Source organism: Pleurodeles waltl, chromosome 10, assembly GCF_031143425.1.
Source record: "Pleurodeles waltl isolate 20211129_DDA chromosome 10, aPleWal1.hap1.20221129, whole genome shotgun sequence".
NCBI lineage: Eukaryota > Metazoa > Chordata > Amphibia > Caudata > Salamandridae > Pleurodeles > Pleurodeles waltl.
Genome location: NC_090449.1, coordinates 99890555 through 99907601, shown reverse-complemented (window position 1 = coordinate 99907601; position 17047 = coordinate 99890555). Strand labels below are relative to the sequence as shown.

The 17047-nt window shown below is 44.5% G+C and overlaps 1 protein-coding gene across 2 annotated transcripts in view; it reads left to right on the top strand.

Annotated features, from left to right (window-relative positions):
* Nucleotides 1-17047, top strand: part of PRKAR1B (protein kinase cAMP-dependent type I regulatory subunit beta) — a 524789-nt gene that overhangs the window by 472036 nt on the left and 35706 nt on the right. For both annotated transcript variants that reach the window (XM_069209839.1, XM_069209840.1), the window contains exon 10: nucleotides 13308-13389. In XM_069209839.1, coding sequence (XP_069065940.1) covers nucleotides 13308-13389 — 82 coding nt within the window. The remainder of the gene's footprint in view (nucleotides 1-13307; nucleotides 13390-17047) is intronic.

Sequence of the window (17047 nt, the reverse complement as noted above, 5' to 3'; positions counted from 1 at the left end):
TCGGGGCCTGGTCGGCCCGACCGCGTGCAGAAGAACGCCGATGGAACGGACCCCGTTCCGTTTCTGTCCCAAATGCCACAATAAATACCCCTATACAGACCAACACTTGGTCTGCAACCTGTGCCTGTCACCTGAGCACAGCGAAGACACCTGCGAGGCCTGTTGTGCGTTCCGGTCCCGAAAAACTCTCCGAGACCGTCGAGCCAGAAGACTTCAGATGGCGTCCGCGCCGACAGCCCACCGGGAGTTCGAGGAACAAGAAGAGGAGGGATCCTTTTCGATCCAAGAATCGGACTCCGAAGGATTCGACGATACACAAACCGTGAGTAGGACGTCGAAAACCACTCAAAAGAAGATTTACAAGGCCCACGGGACGCCACTGCCATCAGGCCATGGCTCGACCCATAAATTCGGTGACCGACCGTCGGCACCGAAAAAGGCCCAAACAGTGCCGAGATCGTCCGACTCCGGTCGAGACACCGGCACGCAGCCTTCTCGGGACCGAGAAAGTGCTGGAGACAAGCATCGACACCGAGATACCGGTGTAGACACGGCTCGACGCCGAGACAGCGGCACCGAAGAAGATCGACGCCGAGAGGTTTCGGGCCCGAAAAAGAAAAAAGTCACCTCGGAGCCGAAAAAAGATGCAGACAGGGTTTCGGTGCCGAAACAAACTGCAACCGACCCAGTTTCAGGCTCTTATACAGAAGAGCACTCGCTAACCTCCCAAATGCAAAAGCATAGGTTTGAGGAAGAACTACACTCAACGGATGTAGACCATACGCAAAAGCGTATTTTCATACAGCAGGGGACAGGAAAAATAAGCACCCTTCCCCCTATTAGAAGAAAGAGAAGATTGGAGTTCCAAACTGAACAAACACCACAAACAAAAGTGGTGAAAAAATTTACGCCACCACCCTCTCCTCCACCTGTGATTAACGTCTCACCAGCACAAACTCCATCACATTCCCCAGCTCACACCACCATGAGCCAGGGTGACCAAGATCAAGACGCATGGGACTTATACAACGCCCCAGTGTCAGATAACAGTCCGGAGGCATACCCTACGAAGCCATCTCCACCAGAGGACAGCACTGCGTATTCTCAAGTGGTGGCTAGAGCAGCACAATTTCACAATGTAAGCCTCCACTCAGAACAGGTCGAGGATGACTTTTTATTCAACACACTCTCCTCCACCCACAGCTCCTACCAAAGCCTGCCTATGCTCCCTGGTATGCTCCGGCACGCAAAAGAAATCTTTAAGGAGCCGGTCAAAAGTAGGGCAATCACACCAAGAGTGGAAAAAAGGTATAAGGCGCCTCCTACAGACCCGGCTTTCATCACTACACAGCTGCCACCAGACTCTGTCGTTGTAGGAGCAGCTAGGAAAAGGGCCAACTCCCACACATCTGGAGATGCACCACCCCCAGATAAAGAAAGCCGCAAGTTCGATGCAGCTGGTAAAAGAGTTGCAGCACAAGCTGCAAACCAGTGGCGCATCGCTAACTCCCAGGCACTACTTGCGCGCTATGACAGAGCCCATTGGGATGAGATGCAACATCTCATTGACCATCTGCCCAAGGACCTACAAAATAGGGCAAAACAAGTGGTTGAGGAGGGACAGACCATTTCCAACAACCAAATCCGCTCCTCCATGGACGCTGCAGATACAGCTGCACGGACAATTAATACATCCGTAACTATCAGAAGGCATGCATGGCTCCGAACGTCTGGATTTAAACCAGAGATTCAGCAAGCAGTTCTCAATATGCCTTTTAACGAAAAAGAACTGTTCGGTCCAGAAGTGGACACAGCGATTGAGAAACTCAAAAAAGACACGGACACTGCTAAAGCCATGGGCGCACTCTACTCCCCGCAGAGCAGAGGGAATTACAGCACATTCCGTAAAACACCCTTTAGAGGGGGGTTTCGGGGTCAAAGCACACAAGCCAGCACCTCACAGGCAACACCGTCCAGTTACCAGGGACAGTACAGAGGAGGTTTTCGGGGACAATATAGAGGAGGGCAATTCCCTAGGAATAGAGGAAAATTTCAAAGCCCCAAAACCCCTACTACTAAGCAGTGACTCACATGTCACTCACCCCCTCCACACAACACCAGTGGGGGGAAGAATAAGTCATTATTACAAAGCATGGGAGGAAATCACTACAGACACTTGGGTTCTAGCAATTATCCAACATGGTTATTGCATAGAATTTCTACAATTCCCTCCAAACATACCACCAAAAGCACAAAATTTGACAAAACATCATTCCAATCTCCTGGAGATAGAAGTGCAGGCACTATTGCAAAAGAATGCAATCAAATTAGTGCCAAACACACAAATAAACACAGGAGTTTACTCACTGTACTTTCTGATACCAAAGAAGGACAAAACGCTGAGACCAATCCTAGACCTCAGAATAGTGAACACATTCATCAAATCAGACCACTTTCACATGGTCACACTACAAGAAGTATTACCATTGCTAAAACTACACGACTACATGTCAACTTTAGACCTCAAGGACGCGTATTTCCATATACCAATACACCCATCGCACAGGAAATACCTAAGGTTTGTATTCAAAGGAATACATTACCAATTCAAGGTACTGCCTTTCGGATTAACAACCGCACCAAGAGTCTTTACCAAATGTCTAGCGGTAGTCGCTGCACACATCAGAAGGCAGCAAATACATGTGTTCCCATATCTAGACGACTGGCTAATCAAGGCCCATTCGTTAATAGAGTGCTCAAATCACACAAATCAGATCATACAAACCCTCTTCAAACTAGGGTTCACCGTCAACTTCACGAAATCCAACATTCTGCCGTGCAAGGTACAACAATACCTAGGAGCCATAATAGACACAACAAAAGGAGTAGCCACTCCAAGTCCCCAAAGAATTCAAAATTTCAACACCATCATACAACGCATGTATCCAACACAAAAGATACAAGCAAAGATGATATTACAACTCCTAGGCATGATGTCTTCATGCATAGCCATTGTCCCAAACGCAAGACTGCACATGAGGCCCTTACAACAGTGCCTAGCATCACAGTGGTCTCAAGCACAGGGTCATCTTCTAGATCTGGTGTTAATAGACCGCCAAACTTACCTCTCGCTTCTGTGGTGGAACAACATAAATTTAAACAAGGGGCGGCCTTTCCAAGACCCAGTGCCACAATACGTAATAACAACAGATGCTTCCATGACAGGGTGGGGAGCACACCTCGATCAACACAGCATACAAGGACAATGGAACGTACATCAAACAAAACTGCATATAAATCATCTAGAACTACTAGCAGTTTTTCAAGCACTAAAAGCTTTCCAACCAATAATAGTTCACAAATACATTCTCGTCAAGACAGACAACATGACAACAATGTATTATCTAAACAAGCAAGGGGGGACACACTCCACGCAGTTAAGCCTGCTAGCACAAAAAATTTGGCGTTGGGCAATTCACAACCAAATTCGCCTAATAGCACAATTTATACCAGGGATCCAAAATCAACTCGCAGACAACCTCTCTCGAGATCACCAACAGGTCCACGAATGGGAAATTCACCCCCAAATTCTGAACACCTATTTCAAACTCTGGGGAACACCTCAAATAGACTTGTTTGCGACGAAGGAGAACGCAAAATGCCAAAACTTCGCATCCAGATACCCACACAAACAGTCCCTAGGCAATGCCCTATGGATGAACTGGTCAGGGATATTTGCTTACGCTTTTCCTCCTCTCCCTCTCCTTCCTTACCTGGTAAACAAACTCAGTCAAAACAAACTCAAACTCATATTGATAGCACCAACTTGGGCAAGGCAACCCTGGTACACAACGCTGCTAGACCTATCAGTAGTACCCTACATCAAATTGCCCAACAGGCCAGATCTGTTGACACAACACAACCAAAAGATCAGACACCCAGATCCAGCATCGCTGAATCTAGCAATCTGGCTCCTGAGATCCTAGAATTCGGGCACTTACAACTTACCCAAGAATGTATGGAAGTCATAAAGCAAGCCAGAAGGCCATCCACCAGGCACTGCTATGCAAGTAAATAGAAGAGGTTTGTTTGCTACTGCCATATTAATCAAATACAACCTTTACACACAACTCCAGAACATGTAGTGGGCTACTTGCTTCACTTACAAAGATCTAACCTGGCTTTCTCTTCCATTAAAATACACCTTGCAGCAATATCTGCATACCTGCAGACTACCTATTCAACTTCCCTATATAAGATACCAGTCATTAAAGCATTCATGGAGGGCCTTAGGAGAATTATACCACCAAGAACACCACCTGTTCCTTCATGGAACCTAAATGTTGTCCTAACTAGACTTATGGGTCCACCTTTTGAACCCATGCACTCCTGCGAAATACAGTTCCTAACCTGGAAGGTTGCATTTCTCATCGCCATTACTTCCCTAAGAAGAGTAAGCGAGATTCAGGCGTTTACAATACAAGAACCTTTTATACAACTACACAAGAATAAGGTCGTCCTAAGGACTAATCCTAAATTTTTGCCAAAGGTTATTTCACCGTTCCATCTAAATCAAACAGTGGAACTTCCAGTGTTCTTTCCACACCCAGATACCGTAGCTGAAAGGGCACTACATACATTAGATGTCAAAAGAGCATTAATGTATTACATTGACAGAACAAAGAACATCAGAAAGACTAAACAACTATTTATTGCATTTCAAAAACCTCATGCAGGAAACCCAATATCAAAACAAGGTATAGCCAGATGGATAGTTAAATGCATCCAAATCTGCTACCTTAAAGCTAAACGACAGCTGCCCATTACACCAAGGGCACACTCAACCAGAAAGAAGGGTGCTACCATGGCCTTTCTAGGAAACATCCCAATGCAAGAAATATGTAAGGCAGCCACATGGTCTACGCCTCACACATTCACCAAGCACTACTGTGTAGATGTGTTATCCGCACAACAAGCCACAGTAGGTCAAGCCGTATTAAGAACATTATTTCAAACTACTTCCACTCCTACAGGCTGAACCACCGCTTTTGGGGAGATAACTGCTTACTAGTCTATGCAAAACATGCGTATCTACAGCGACAGATGCCATCGAACTGAAAATGTCACTTACCCAGTGTACATCTGTTCGTGGCATCAGTCGCTGTAGATTCGCATGTGCCCACCCGCCTCCCCGGGAGCCTGTAGCAGTTTGGAAGTTACCTTCAACTATTTGTATATGTATCATCTCAACCTTAAATAGGTACATACTTAGTCACTCCATTGCATGGGCACTATTACTACAATTCAACTCCTACCTCACCCTCTGCGGGGGAAAAACAATCGAAGATGGAGTCGACGCCCATGCGCAATGGAGACAAAAGGAGGAGTCACTCGGTCCCGTGACTCGAAAGACTTCTTCGAAGAAAAACAACTTGTAACACTCCGGCCCAACACCAGATGGCGAGCTATTGCAAAACATGCGAATCTACAGCGACTGATGCCACGAACAGATGTACACTGGGTAAGTGACATTTTCATTCCTCTGGGGCCTATTGCCCTGCGTTGCCTGGTGTCCTGGGATTCTTTTTTGTGCCACGCTGTTTGTGCAATCATCTGACCAAGGATGGTAACCATGATCTAATATCTGTTTGTTGTTGCCCGCGGGTTGATTTATTAAGGCCATGTTATGTGCGGAGCTTGTGCATTGAGGGTTATGTTCCCAGGGTTTGCCAGTTTCCTGCCTGTCAGTAGACCGCTGAGTTCCCTGTTCTGGGCACTGCCTGATGATAGTTCAATTTCCCTGGAATTCTCTTAAGGCCGTCTCTCCTTGCAAAAGGCTGCTACCCTGCTTGTTGCTGGAACGGGGTTTTTTCAGAGACTGTTGCTGTGATGTTGATTGATTAACAAAAGTGCTTGGTTCGCCCGTAGAATTGTCCTCGCTGGCTGGCCATTCTTCCCTGCTCTGTCTAGATTGGCAGATCTTGTTTCTGTTTTCAGTGCTTACTGATTCCCTGGACTGCGTGCCATTTGATTTAGCAAACGATTTCCATATACAGCTTTGCTGGACCCCCTTTGTTTTTTTCCGTGCCTTCCTTTTTCGTTTCTTTTCCCGTTTCGTAAGGGATGATTCCCCCACTATTGAATTGTTAGCAATTAAATCCTTCGATCCACACTTGAGGGGTGCCATTTCTTGTGTGCTAAGGCATGATCTGCCCTCTGTGTTGCTCTGAGACATTCCCTGTTCGGATAAATAAATATCCTTGATATTCTTGCTTTGCTCATGCTGCCACCATAACAGAACCATCAAGATCTGGGACATACATAGGTATCCCAAAGAGAACCCCATAGGGAGTTCGTCCCCCCAAGGACCGTCTTGGCAGATTATTCAGTGATCTCTGGACCCCATATAGGTGATTTAGCCAGCTGCGGCCAGAACCTAATACTCTAGCTGTTAAGGACTGCTTTAGATAACGGTTCTGCCTCTCCACGACCAATTTTCCCTCGGGATGGTATGGTGAAGAGTAATGGAGTTCAACACCCATCGTCCTCATGGTGTCCCTGAATGCCTTAGAGGTAAAGGCAGGGCCCTGGTCCGAGTGGAATGCTGCAACTGCATATGTACCGATAAAGAACAGTAAGGGCCTGATTCTAACTTTGGAGGACGGTGTTAAACCGTCCCAAAAGTGGCGGATATACCACCTACCGTATTACGAGTTCCATAGGATATAATGGACTCGTAATACGGTAGGTGGTATATCCGCCACTTTTGGGACGGTTTAACACCGTCCTCCAAAGTTAGAATCAGGCCCTAAATCTTTAATAACAGTTAGAGCGTCAGCCGACCGCTGCGGCCATACCCACAGGAATCTAGAACAAGAATCTACAGCGACTTGAATGTATTTGTATGCACCACCCGGTTGGAGTAGACCGCAGTGGTCCAGTTACACACATCGTAATGGCCTACTGGATACTACGAGAGATGTCTGTGGTGGGCGTTTGATATTAGAGCCATTTATTTGCTGGCAGATGTCACAACAAAGGACATATTGCTTTGTCAGTTTGTATAGACCCGGCCACCAGAATCTTTTCTGTAGGAGTGATGTTACCATGGCCGAAAGCCAGCATGAGCAGAAGCGACACCTTCATGTGCTGCTTTCACTAGATCTAATCCCTGGTCTTCGTTGGGGATTGCTCGATCTCCAACCCCAGGAAGTGTTGCATAAGCAACATTCTGTGCACTGATATGGTACGAATATTTTGTAGGGTATCCATTCGGGAGAGACTTGCCGTCAGCCGAAGCTTTCACAGCAATCATTATTTCATTATCCAATATTGTATGAGAATGAGTCACCGCAGCCACAGAAGCCGTAGCTACTGCAGATTTGGCTTCTTTGTCAGCCAAACTATTACCGATAACGTGTACTCCTACACGTTGGTGGCCCAATGTATGTACTACATGGACACACGGTAGCTTATCCTTACGATCAGCCACCCTCCCCCACAATGTCTTGTGTTTTATGGTGTTCCCTATAGAATCTCTAAACCCATTCAGTTTCCAATGATTATGATAATCATTGTAAGACTGAACGCAGTAATATGAATCACAGACTATCAAAGTCAGTCTTCCTGTCTCTGTTTTTTCTAGCGCTAAAATAAGGGCTTTAAGTTCAGCCAATTGAGCTGTGCAGTCCCGAGGGTCTGCTTGTAGGTATTGTGAGGGTGGAAAATTCCAGCCTTCATTACTCCACTCACGGCTGCGCAAGCAGCTGAGTATTTATGTTTGGTACCTACAGCTTGTTGGGCTGAACCATCAATATAAATGACAGTATCATAGTTGTCTAAAGGTAAAAGATGTAGAGGAGCGGGGCACTCTTGTTCATATTGAAGAAATTCTTGTGTCTGAAGTTTTGGATCAAAAATATAATCTACATCAGTAGCTGTTAGAGAAGTTGCCCACTGAATCCAGCATGGGTGTAGTGCTTTAGTGTTAGGAACGCTTGCTTTGGTGACGGGCTCTAGTGACGGCACCGGGGTAACGACAATGATGCGTTTCCCCTGGGCAAGTCATTTCTCTTTTATGACAGCCATCTGAACTGCAGTTAGAATTTTTTCTATGGGTGCAAAGCATTTCTCTGCCTTCAAGTATAGATGAGATTTATATGCTATGGGCACCGTGTCATCCTCATTGAAGGTGGCATACGTGAACCCAATGGCACCAGCAATTATTCTGATGACCACATTTTTCTTGTTGTCACGGGTGTGCAAGTGTTTGGTTTCTAACATGTCCTGTTGCAAATCCCTAAGGATGCGTGTATGTTCAATTGTCCAGTGTCTGCTAGAAAAGTCTGGACGTATCGGGTCATATAGTGGCTTGATGCGTTGTGCATAGTCAGGAATGTATGTTCTGCCAAAATTAAAGAAACCGAGCAGAGACTGTAGTTTCCTTAGCATATTTGGTGGGTGCAGTTGTGCACATTTTTCTAGGAAGTGTGGTGCCAGGCTCTTTCCTTCGTTTGATAGCTCATCTCCCAGGAACAGTACCCTGAGAAAGACGATCTTACTTTTCTTAAAGTTGAATTTATAACCCATTTCTGCAAACCCCAAAATTATGCGATCAACTCTCACAAGATGAATGTTCAGGTTGTCATCTGTGAGATAAATGTCATCCACATAGGATAACGCCTTAGGATCAATATCATGTAATATTGACGTTACTAAGGCTGAGAGCAGCCCTGGGCTGTTCTTATAGCCCTGGGGTAGACGGCAAAAGCGTATCTGTGAGCCAAATGAGAATACACTCAGGTCCCTACTTTCTTCCGCTAAATTCTGGCAGAAGAACCCGTTCGATATATCCAACGTCGTTTTATATTTTTTGTGCACTATGTTATTTATTAGTGCCGTGCTATGTGAATTTTGTATAGCATATGTACGGGTATGGCTGTTTAAATGTCTGTAATCTAAGACTATTCTATAGGAATGGTCTGGCTTCGCAACTGGGAATAACGGGTTATTCATTGCAGAGGCACAGGGCTCAATTACCCCTGATATTCCAACTGAGTGAGGATCTCCCTCACTGGAGCTTTCGCCTCATGTTTAACTGCATATTGTGGCTGAGGCTGGGGTATAGACCTGATTGGTATTATATGACATGGAGACTCCCTGTCCCAACCTACATGATTATGATATAATGCAGGTGCCTGTGCAAGAGCCCAACTGACAGCGTAGGCTTCCTTTTTAGCCGCTGTAACAAGATTAGAGAAACAAGGCAAAATGACATTTTCCCCATGTGGGAGCTTACGGACGTGTTCGGCGGCCAATCTCTTTGTGCGTTCCATGCCCCCCTCAATTTGGATCTTTAGATCATAAAGTCTATCTGGTGGGAGTACACACCTGTCGCCGTTTCAACTGCAACAAAATCGCTAGTTGCTGTCGCACCCAGATGTTCTCTCAGACTCTGGCAACATTTCGTGTCCTCTGCTGCGCTGTCTAGCAGTGTCACTGCCGACGTCTTGTTCTTCAGCAAAGTTCTCAAGTGTATTGGCATTTTTAAGCGATATTACTGCCACCTTTTTCTTTTTAAACTGTGGTTTTGTTGCGAAGTCTTGTCTTCTTTTTTTACTGTAGACTGTGGGGAGCCTTTCTTTTGTTTCTCGTAGTCCGGACGTCAGTCGGGACAGCCCCCTCTCTCGCTGCACCTATCTGGAGCGTCCTGAAAGGAACGTGAGGGAAGTGAATCAGTATATCTATCAGAAGTTCTAATATTCTCCCTATTTCTGAGAGTATATCTCCTTTTGAAGTTCTCTGGATGTGGAGAATCTGCTCTCTGCTTCTGTCTTTCTTTAAATTGTTTTGGCTTCTCCCAGCGCTTTTTCAAACTCTCTTGTGTCTGTTTAGTACCTTCCTTAGGGGTGGTACTGTGTACTTCCAATTTCTTTGGCTTGGCTCCCAAGCTATCCCGTCCTATACCTGTATAGGTATCGGAAATAACTTTTGGCAGCTGTCTCTCTTGTTCCAAATGTGGAGTTTCTCGGAGACGCTGGCGTATAGCCAGTGCTACTGCTTTCCCTTTAATATTACTGAGTTTTATCGAGGATACCGCATCAAAATTAAGCATCAATTTCATCCCCAAATCTAGGGCAGGAGCTGCCCCATGCTCATTCTGAATTTGTTTTAACACTTTCGGTAAATTGGCAAGTGTTGGGGTACCGTGTGTGGTAGTATCTATTGCAGCGAAGACTGTACCCCATGTGGCACAGTCATCCACAGAGGGAACCATCCCAAAGGGCAAGCACATTGTTAGAATTCTGTTTTTCTCCTGTGGTGCCGTATGGGGAAACACAGCTTCCAGTTGATTTGTTTTCTGGGCTACCCAATAAGGTATTTTCTCCCATTCCATGGGCACTTTACCCATAATAGTATGTACTGTTTGTGGATTAATCCCAGTAGTCAATTGATATCCAGGAGGTGCTGGTGGTGCTGGACGCGCTGGTGTTGTGTTCAAAGTCCGCATTACGAACTGAACAAGCCTTCTATATAATGTTACAATTTCATTATATAAGTTCCGCAGATCTGCTACCGGCATATTCTGTATATCTTGGTGAGGTGTGTACGTGGCAAACATAGGCCATGTTGGTCCATCATTACTTAAAGGACCTAGTCTCACTCGTTGTATAACATGTGGTAGGGCGCCTTCAAACCAGTTCTGATGCTCTTGATAGGTGAGCGGTATTTCGTGATACTGGTATGCTTGGTACCGTTGAGGTACATTAGCAATTCTATATGTGTGAAAAGTGGCTGACCTGGCGTCTTCCTCAGGAAAGGTGACCCAGGCATAGAGCGTTTCTGTTTGGTAAACTTCATTAGCTTCTACTATGAAAGTGACTTCCCCGCCCTTTTTTCTTAAGCCATTCGTTACTAGATGTAATGTTAATGCCTGTCTAGCATTTTCAGGAATGTCTATGGCGTTAGCCATATTGAAAAATGGGTGAAGAGATGGAACACCAAGTGGGGAGTAAAGTCCTTTTTAAGAGTTCGAGCTCGAACAACCTACAGCCTAATTAGGTGTTCCCTGTTCAGCTGAGGAGGATTTTCCCAAAGACCACGGACATCTCCGTTTACTGGTACTTAGGCAACCTGTCGTTTTATGAGACAGTGATATTCGGGGTACCCATAAATTAGTGCCTAAACACCATCCTTGGTGGCGCCATGTCGTAGTTTGGACTTTTGCTCTGGGCAAGACTGTTGGTTCAAGAATGACAGTACTTATGTTTGTAGTTGACTATGCCTATCCTACAACAAGTTGCAACTGTAGTTCCAACCCTTCCGGCTCACTAGCAGTACCTCACCAACAACCCAAACAGTTAAAGGTGATTTGTGGCAGCCTTTACGCATGGACTCAGAACTATGACATCTCAAGGAGTGTTGTGGTTAAACGGAGATTACCCCTTTCTCACAGATATATTATGTCTCAGCCAAAAACAGGCAATAACGAAGATGCAGTAAGGTTTCAATAGTTTTTATTTAATACAATGCGATAAATCTTATTGGCTGCAATGACTGGGATAATGAACAGTACAAGAATTAGAATTGTAAAGACCAGGGTCATGATTATGAAGACCCCCACCATCTTGTATTAGCATAGAAAGACATAAACTGTATCATATGTCCATGTACCTTATCATAACAGGCCTAACCTTCTACCTAGAAGAGAGCTGGGTATGTTAAACCTAATCTTCCAATGCCATGTCCAAGGAAGGAGCCCCCAACCCTGGTTACCTTGAGTGAGGTCTTGAGCTCAGACTTCAGAAGAACACGAGGTCCGGGTGCAGCATCGATAGCCGCAATGGTATCTGGTTGGAATCCCTCTGATTATCTGTCTAAAGTGTGATGTATTTAAATAGATCTACTTGGATCCCTGACGTAGGTTGTTCCAAAACAATAGATAACGCTGCATGCTTGGGACGGTAATTTCCAATGTGAGCACCTACAGTTTGTTTGTCTTTGTTGTATGAGGTGACGCCTTAGCGCGGTGACACTGATAACATAACTCTAAACAAAAAGGGCCTAATTATAAACAAGGCAGCCACCTTAGAAGAATTTAAAAAATAAATTGTCTAAGACAGAGCAGGCTAAGTAGGTTAACTGTCACTAGGTGACGGGCACAAGTCTGCAAGCCAAAGGCTAAGCTATCTCCCGTTATCCCATTAAAACAAACTACACACTGAGGTGATCACTACTAGTAATCTTTCATGTGGTGGCCACTAATTTAATCTTGTCTGATGTGATCACTGTTATATACACTAATAATATTGGTGGCTCTGGAGTTTCATTGAACATAAATTGATCTTAACACAGAAAAGGTTGGAGATCCCCTACTTTAAACTTTTCATGGTACTCTGAGTTTTATCTGTTTTGATCTCCCCTGGAATCATTTCCTGATTTCATCTGACGAAATGGGAGAACGAATTTTGACACAAACTATTTTGTGTAAGCTGTTTTAGCATCCTCTTGTTAATAAAGGCACAAAACATGTAGTTACGTTTTCTGGATCCTTATACCAGACCTAGGTTCACTAACGACTGCTAAGGCTGCATTTTGTTCATTTGCTCTGCAGGCCCAGTTGTCATGCCCTACTCAAACCGCCTAACTATGTGATTGTACTGGTTTTCCCATTTATTTCAGTCGTTAGAAATGTATCACCCTCTTCCTGGCCATATTGAAATGGGGTAACATTTCTTCAAATTCCTCAAAAAACATTTTCTGTATCAAAATACATTTCATGCCCACTCAGCCATTTGTTTACAACCCATGAAAAGAGGGAAAGAGAAAAGCGTGCCTTTAGCACAGTAGCCTTGAACAATAGAGCCCCTGTCCTGATGAAGGAAAGACATCTCCTTTATCTGTTAAACCCTTGGTTTTCCATTAATCTCTGGTCCATGATCCCCACATGAATGGTCAAAGTTTAGACTGGCTGTTCAAGGCCTTCCTCAGTAGAGGAATGATCGGACAGGCACTAAGTAATGATGTTCCATACCACTCAGCCATCTAATTTTCCCAGTATGCACTGTTTCTATAACCAAAAAATGGCCTTTAATGTGAAACATTTATGAAGTCGTAATGTTTGTCTGCCAAAGAATATTATTAATACTGTGGTGAATCATTGCGCTACAAGGCATCGCGTAAAGGTCAGATTAGTGGCCTCTGTTCTGGACAAAATCAGTAGCCATTGAAATACATAAATGATGAAACCTGCCCAGTGACAAACTAACCCTCCTTTTGCCATTCTTGTTTCATGTGCTGCCTTCCAGGGTACCGCGTCTGTCCTTCAGCGCAGATCCGATAACGAAGAATATGTTGAAGTTGGACGACTTGGCCCATCAGATTATTTTGGTAAATTCATGATTTTCACCTTATTTCTGCAATGTTAAATATGTCTGGAAGTAACTAGATATTTTTCTCTCAGTGTAATCGTATTTCTTCTGCCTCCTTTCATAGAGTATACATGTTCATCCAGCTAAAACTTTGAATCTTATTCCACATTTTCTGCTAATTCAAGCCTGCATGGTGTCAGACAATTTTGAATTATACTTGAACTTTTCAGATGAGACTGGGTAGAGAAACAACGAGTGAGAGGTAGGGTAGGCAGAAAGAGTGCGAGTGGTTGTGGTAAAGAAATATACAAAGGTGCGATCAAGAGAAAGATTACTTTCCCAGGGGAGCCCTTTGAAGTTGGGGGTCCTCGGCAACTGCCCACTTTGCCCACGCCTTAAAACGTCTCTGCGTGAGGCAGGCTGTTGTGTGATGCTAACACTGCATCCCTCTCTGGGTCTAAGCTCAGGAAATGTGAAACATTTTACTTCCTCCTTTCTGTTGTTCTCAGTGTAGCATTCTCAGAAAATTACATTGTTATAATGTTTTTTCTGAAACAGACCAATAATTACTAATTTGCAACATATGAAAATACTGATTGATCAATATTGTAATGTATTTTAGGTACTTCATGCACAAAATGTATGCAGGAATGTGTTGCATACTAAAGGACGCTTGTATTTGTGAGTTGAAAAGAATACACACTTTGTAAGTGGAGTGGAAGACAACTTAAAGCCATACTAGTCTGTCTGATCATCTTAGTGTCCCATTATAAACTAGTTTGGGCTTTAGTTTGTTGTAAAAGCTTCTAAAATGCTAACAATCTCTGCTGTGGTTTAGTCCAAGCTGTTGGTGTTCTTGTCACAGGAGCTCATGATAGATGAGCATTGGCAATGCTAAAGGCTGTGGCTATTTTTAGGGAAAACTGATTCTACCCTGATTGGTGAGTTTTTGTGTGTGGTATTGTGGATGCCAGTTGTGGCTGGTGACTGGGCAAAGTGGCAAGAAGGGGGAATAAAACAAAAAGAAAAACATATATTTTTAAAAAATGTACCTGAAGCTCACTGCCGCTCTTCGCTGCACCCCAGGCACAGGCTCCCAGCCTGCCCTGATCAGAGCAGTGATATGATTGGCAGGAGCGCCCTGGCAGGGCCCTCCAAAGCAGACTAGGAACCTGGGCCTGCTGTCTTCAACCCAGCGGCGAGTTGGAGAGAGCCCTGTGTGCATGTGTGTTTGGCCGTCACTAAATGCATGGCTAAATATACATGCGCAATGAGGGGAGTGCTCTGTGTACTCCCTTCCATGGGTGTCATCCCTCATGGCCCGCCCCTTTAAAAATTAAACAATAATAAACATAGTTTATTATTGTTTCATTTTTAAAGGTTTGCAGATCCTGCTGCTGACGGGGAGGTTTTGGGGGGGTGCCGCTCCTCTGCCATAGCAGAGGAGCCGCCCTGGTAGATGGTTGAGTGGATGACTGTGATAATGAGTCAGTGGATAGATAAATGAGTAAATGATTGAGTGCCTAGCTGTGCATAAGTTGAGTGAGTTCATAGATAGACAAATTATTGAATAAACAAGGATATTTATGGGTGGATTGATGACTTGGTGAGAGCATGAATGGATTAATCATTGCGCCCATGGATAGAAGGAGACGCGTTACAAAAATTCTAAATGCTGAGGCTTCAAACCGCAGTAATGATGGTCTTATAAAAATGGCAAGTAGAACCATAAAAATGCTAATGAGGGCATTACATTAGGGGTGGGTGCTGTGTATATATATATACCAGCACTATGCCAGTGAAAACACTACACCAATGGTGGGCGCCATCGATTAGAGTGCCCACAGTATGTCAGGAATTACTACTGTCCTGCCAGTATAAACACATTAGATTGGGTACTATTCAACAGTAATGCGCACCATATGTCATGAATTAGTACCATTATGCATATTCATATTTACACTGCCCCTCAGTAACCTTTAATGCACGTTCACACACACATTTATGCTAGGTACAAGTTTAAACTTGCCCATCAGTGAATAATCATGAGTGCATGTTTAGAGTTGTTTAGAGTTGCATCATTTAGTTTTACACTCAGAAGTTTTGAGTTTCAGGGCAGATTTGCATAATCATTTAGTGTACGTGGCTTAGTGGGCACATTTGCACCATCACTCATTATTAATCCAAGCATGTTCAGATTTGCACTATGATTCAGCAAACATTAGACCATGTTGAGAGTTTCATTCTAACCCACTTATCCTCAGGTTAAACTTGCATGATCACCCAGTAGTACTGACATATTACATTTGCAAAGGCATGAGAAAAATAGCACACTTGCTGTTTATTTATTTGTAAATTGCAGTGTTTCTGCTGATGATGCTACACCACCTCACCTTCCTGCCCGAACAAAGATTTAGTTATCTGCTCCTTGTGCTTTAGGCTACACAAGGGTATAGTTCCACAAGTCATTACTGGTTCTCCCCATTTAGTGAGCAGAAGGGCTGCAGTACAGCAGTGGCACTATAATGCATATGCTGCTCGCCCTGGTCTGCCTCACAGCGCACCTTTAAAGGGGAGTGTTGGGCAGAGACTTGATTACTGCCCCCTGTTACAGATGAAGTGTTACCCCCAGGACAGCTGCAAACTAGTACCTGTCCTGCGGGCAGCGCATTAACGAAAGGTAGACCAGATGTTTGAAGCAACCAATGTGTCTTTTCTTTGCACGTCGCAGCATGGGCTGCCTTACAAAGGGAGACTGAGACCCCGCTACAGGTGTATGCAGTGTGTAATTACACCAGGATGCAGGAGGGTCTTTGGGGGGTCCTTGAACCTCTTTTCCAGTGTCACACTCAAGGGGGAACACAGCAACTGTGCACCAACTCTTTGTGGCGCACTGTCAGTGCCCGGCCTGACAGGTCTTTTGCCTCTGTGGCCATGTTTATAAGATGGCGCAGATGTACAGGAAAAGGGATTCGAATGGGACTGTGCCTCCAAGCAAATGAGGAGCACTTCCAGAAGATTGCCCTGATACACATGTAGTGTTGGCACAATCTGTATTACAAAAGGGCCTGCCCAAGTGTTTGCTGCCCCTTCTACAATGCCAAAGAACCCCAGTGGCTTAGAATGCAGGCACACAGACCTGTTGCATCTCTGGGACACTAACTGTAATATGGCCCCCGGTTGTTACTAGAAGTCCTTCTGAAGTCAGCAGTATGGGTGCAGTACCTCAGATTAAAACTAGAGGTCCCTCTGCAGTCAGCAAAAAGGATGCAGTACATTGTCACACAGATTATTACTAAATATCTCTTTAAGTCATCAGAAGAGTGTAGTCAGTAACAGTTCTTTGTGTCTTCCATATGGTAAAAATTTACAGGCACATCCAAGAACTCAGCAAGTATGTTCCAAAATATGCACTCACTGTCTTCACAAAAAAAGATTGAATAAACAGTTAGGTAGTGGTTCTATGGGAAGGAGCCGGTTATGAAGTGAACACAGCTTAGAATGACTGGTAGAAGGAGCAGGGGACTCCCCAGGAAGGGACCCTGAGTAGGTTAGACCTGTTGCGAAGGCAGATGTTGCCTTCAAGGTTGTGCTTCACATCACTTGTATAAGTAGCTTTCTGCCCCCTTTACAAGTCATAGACTTGTGCATGAAAGAATAAGTGCTTGCTCACAGAT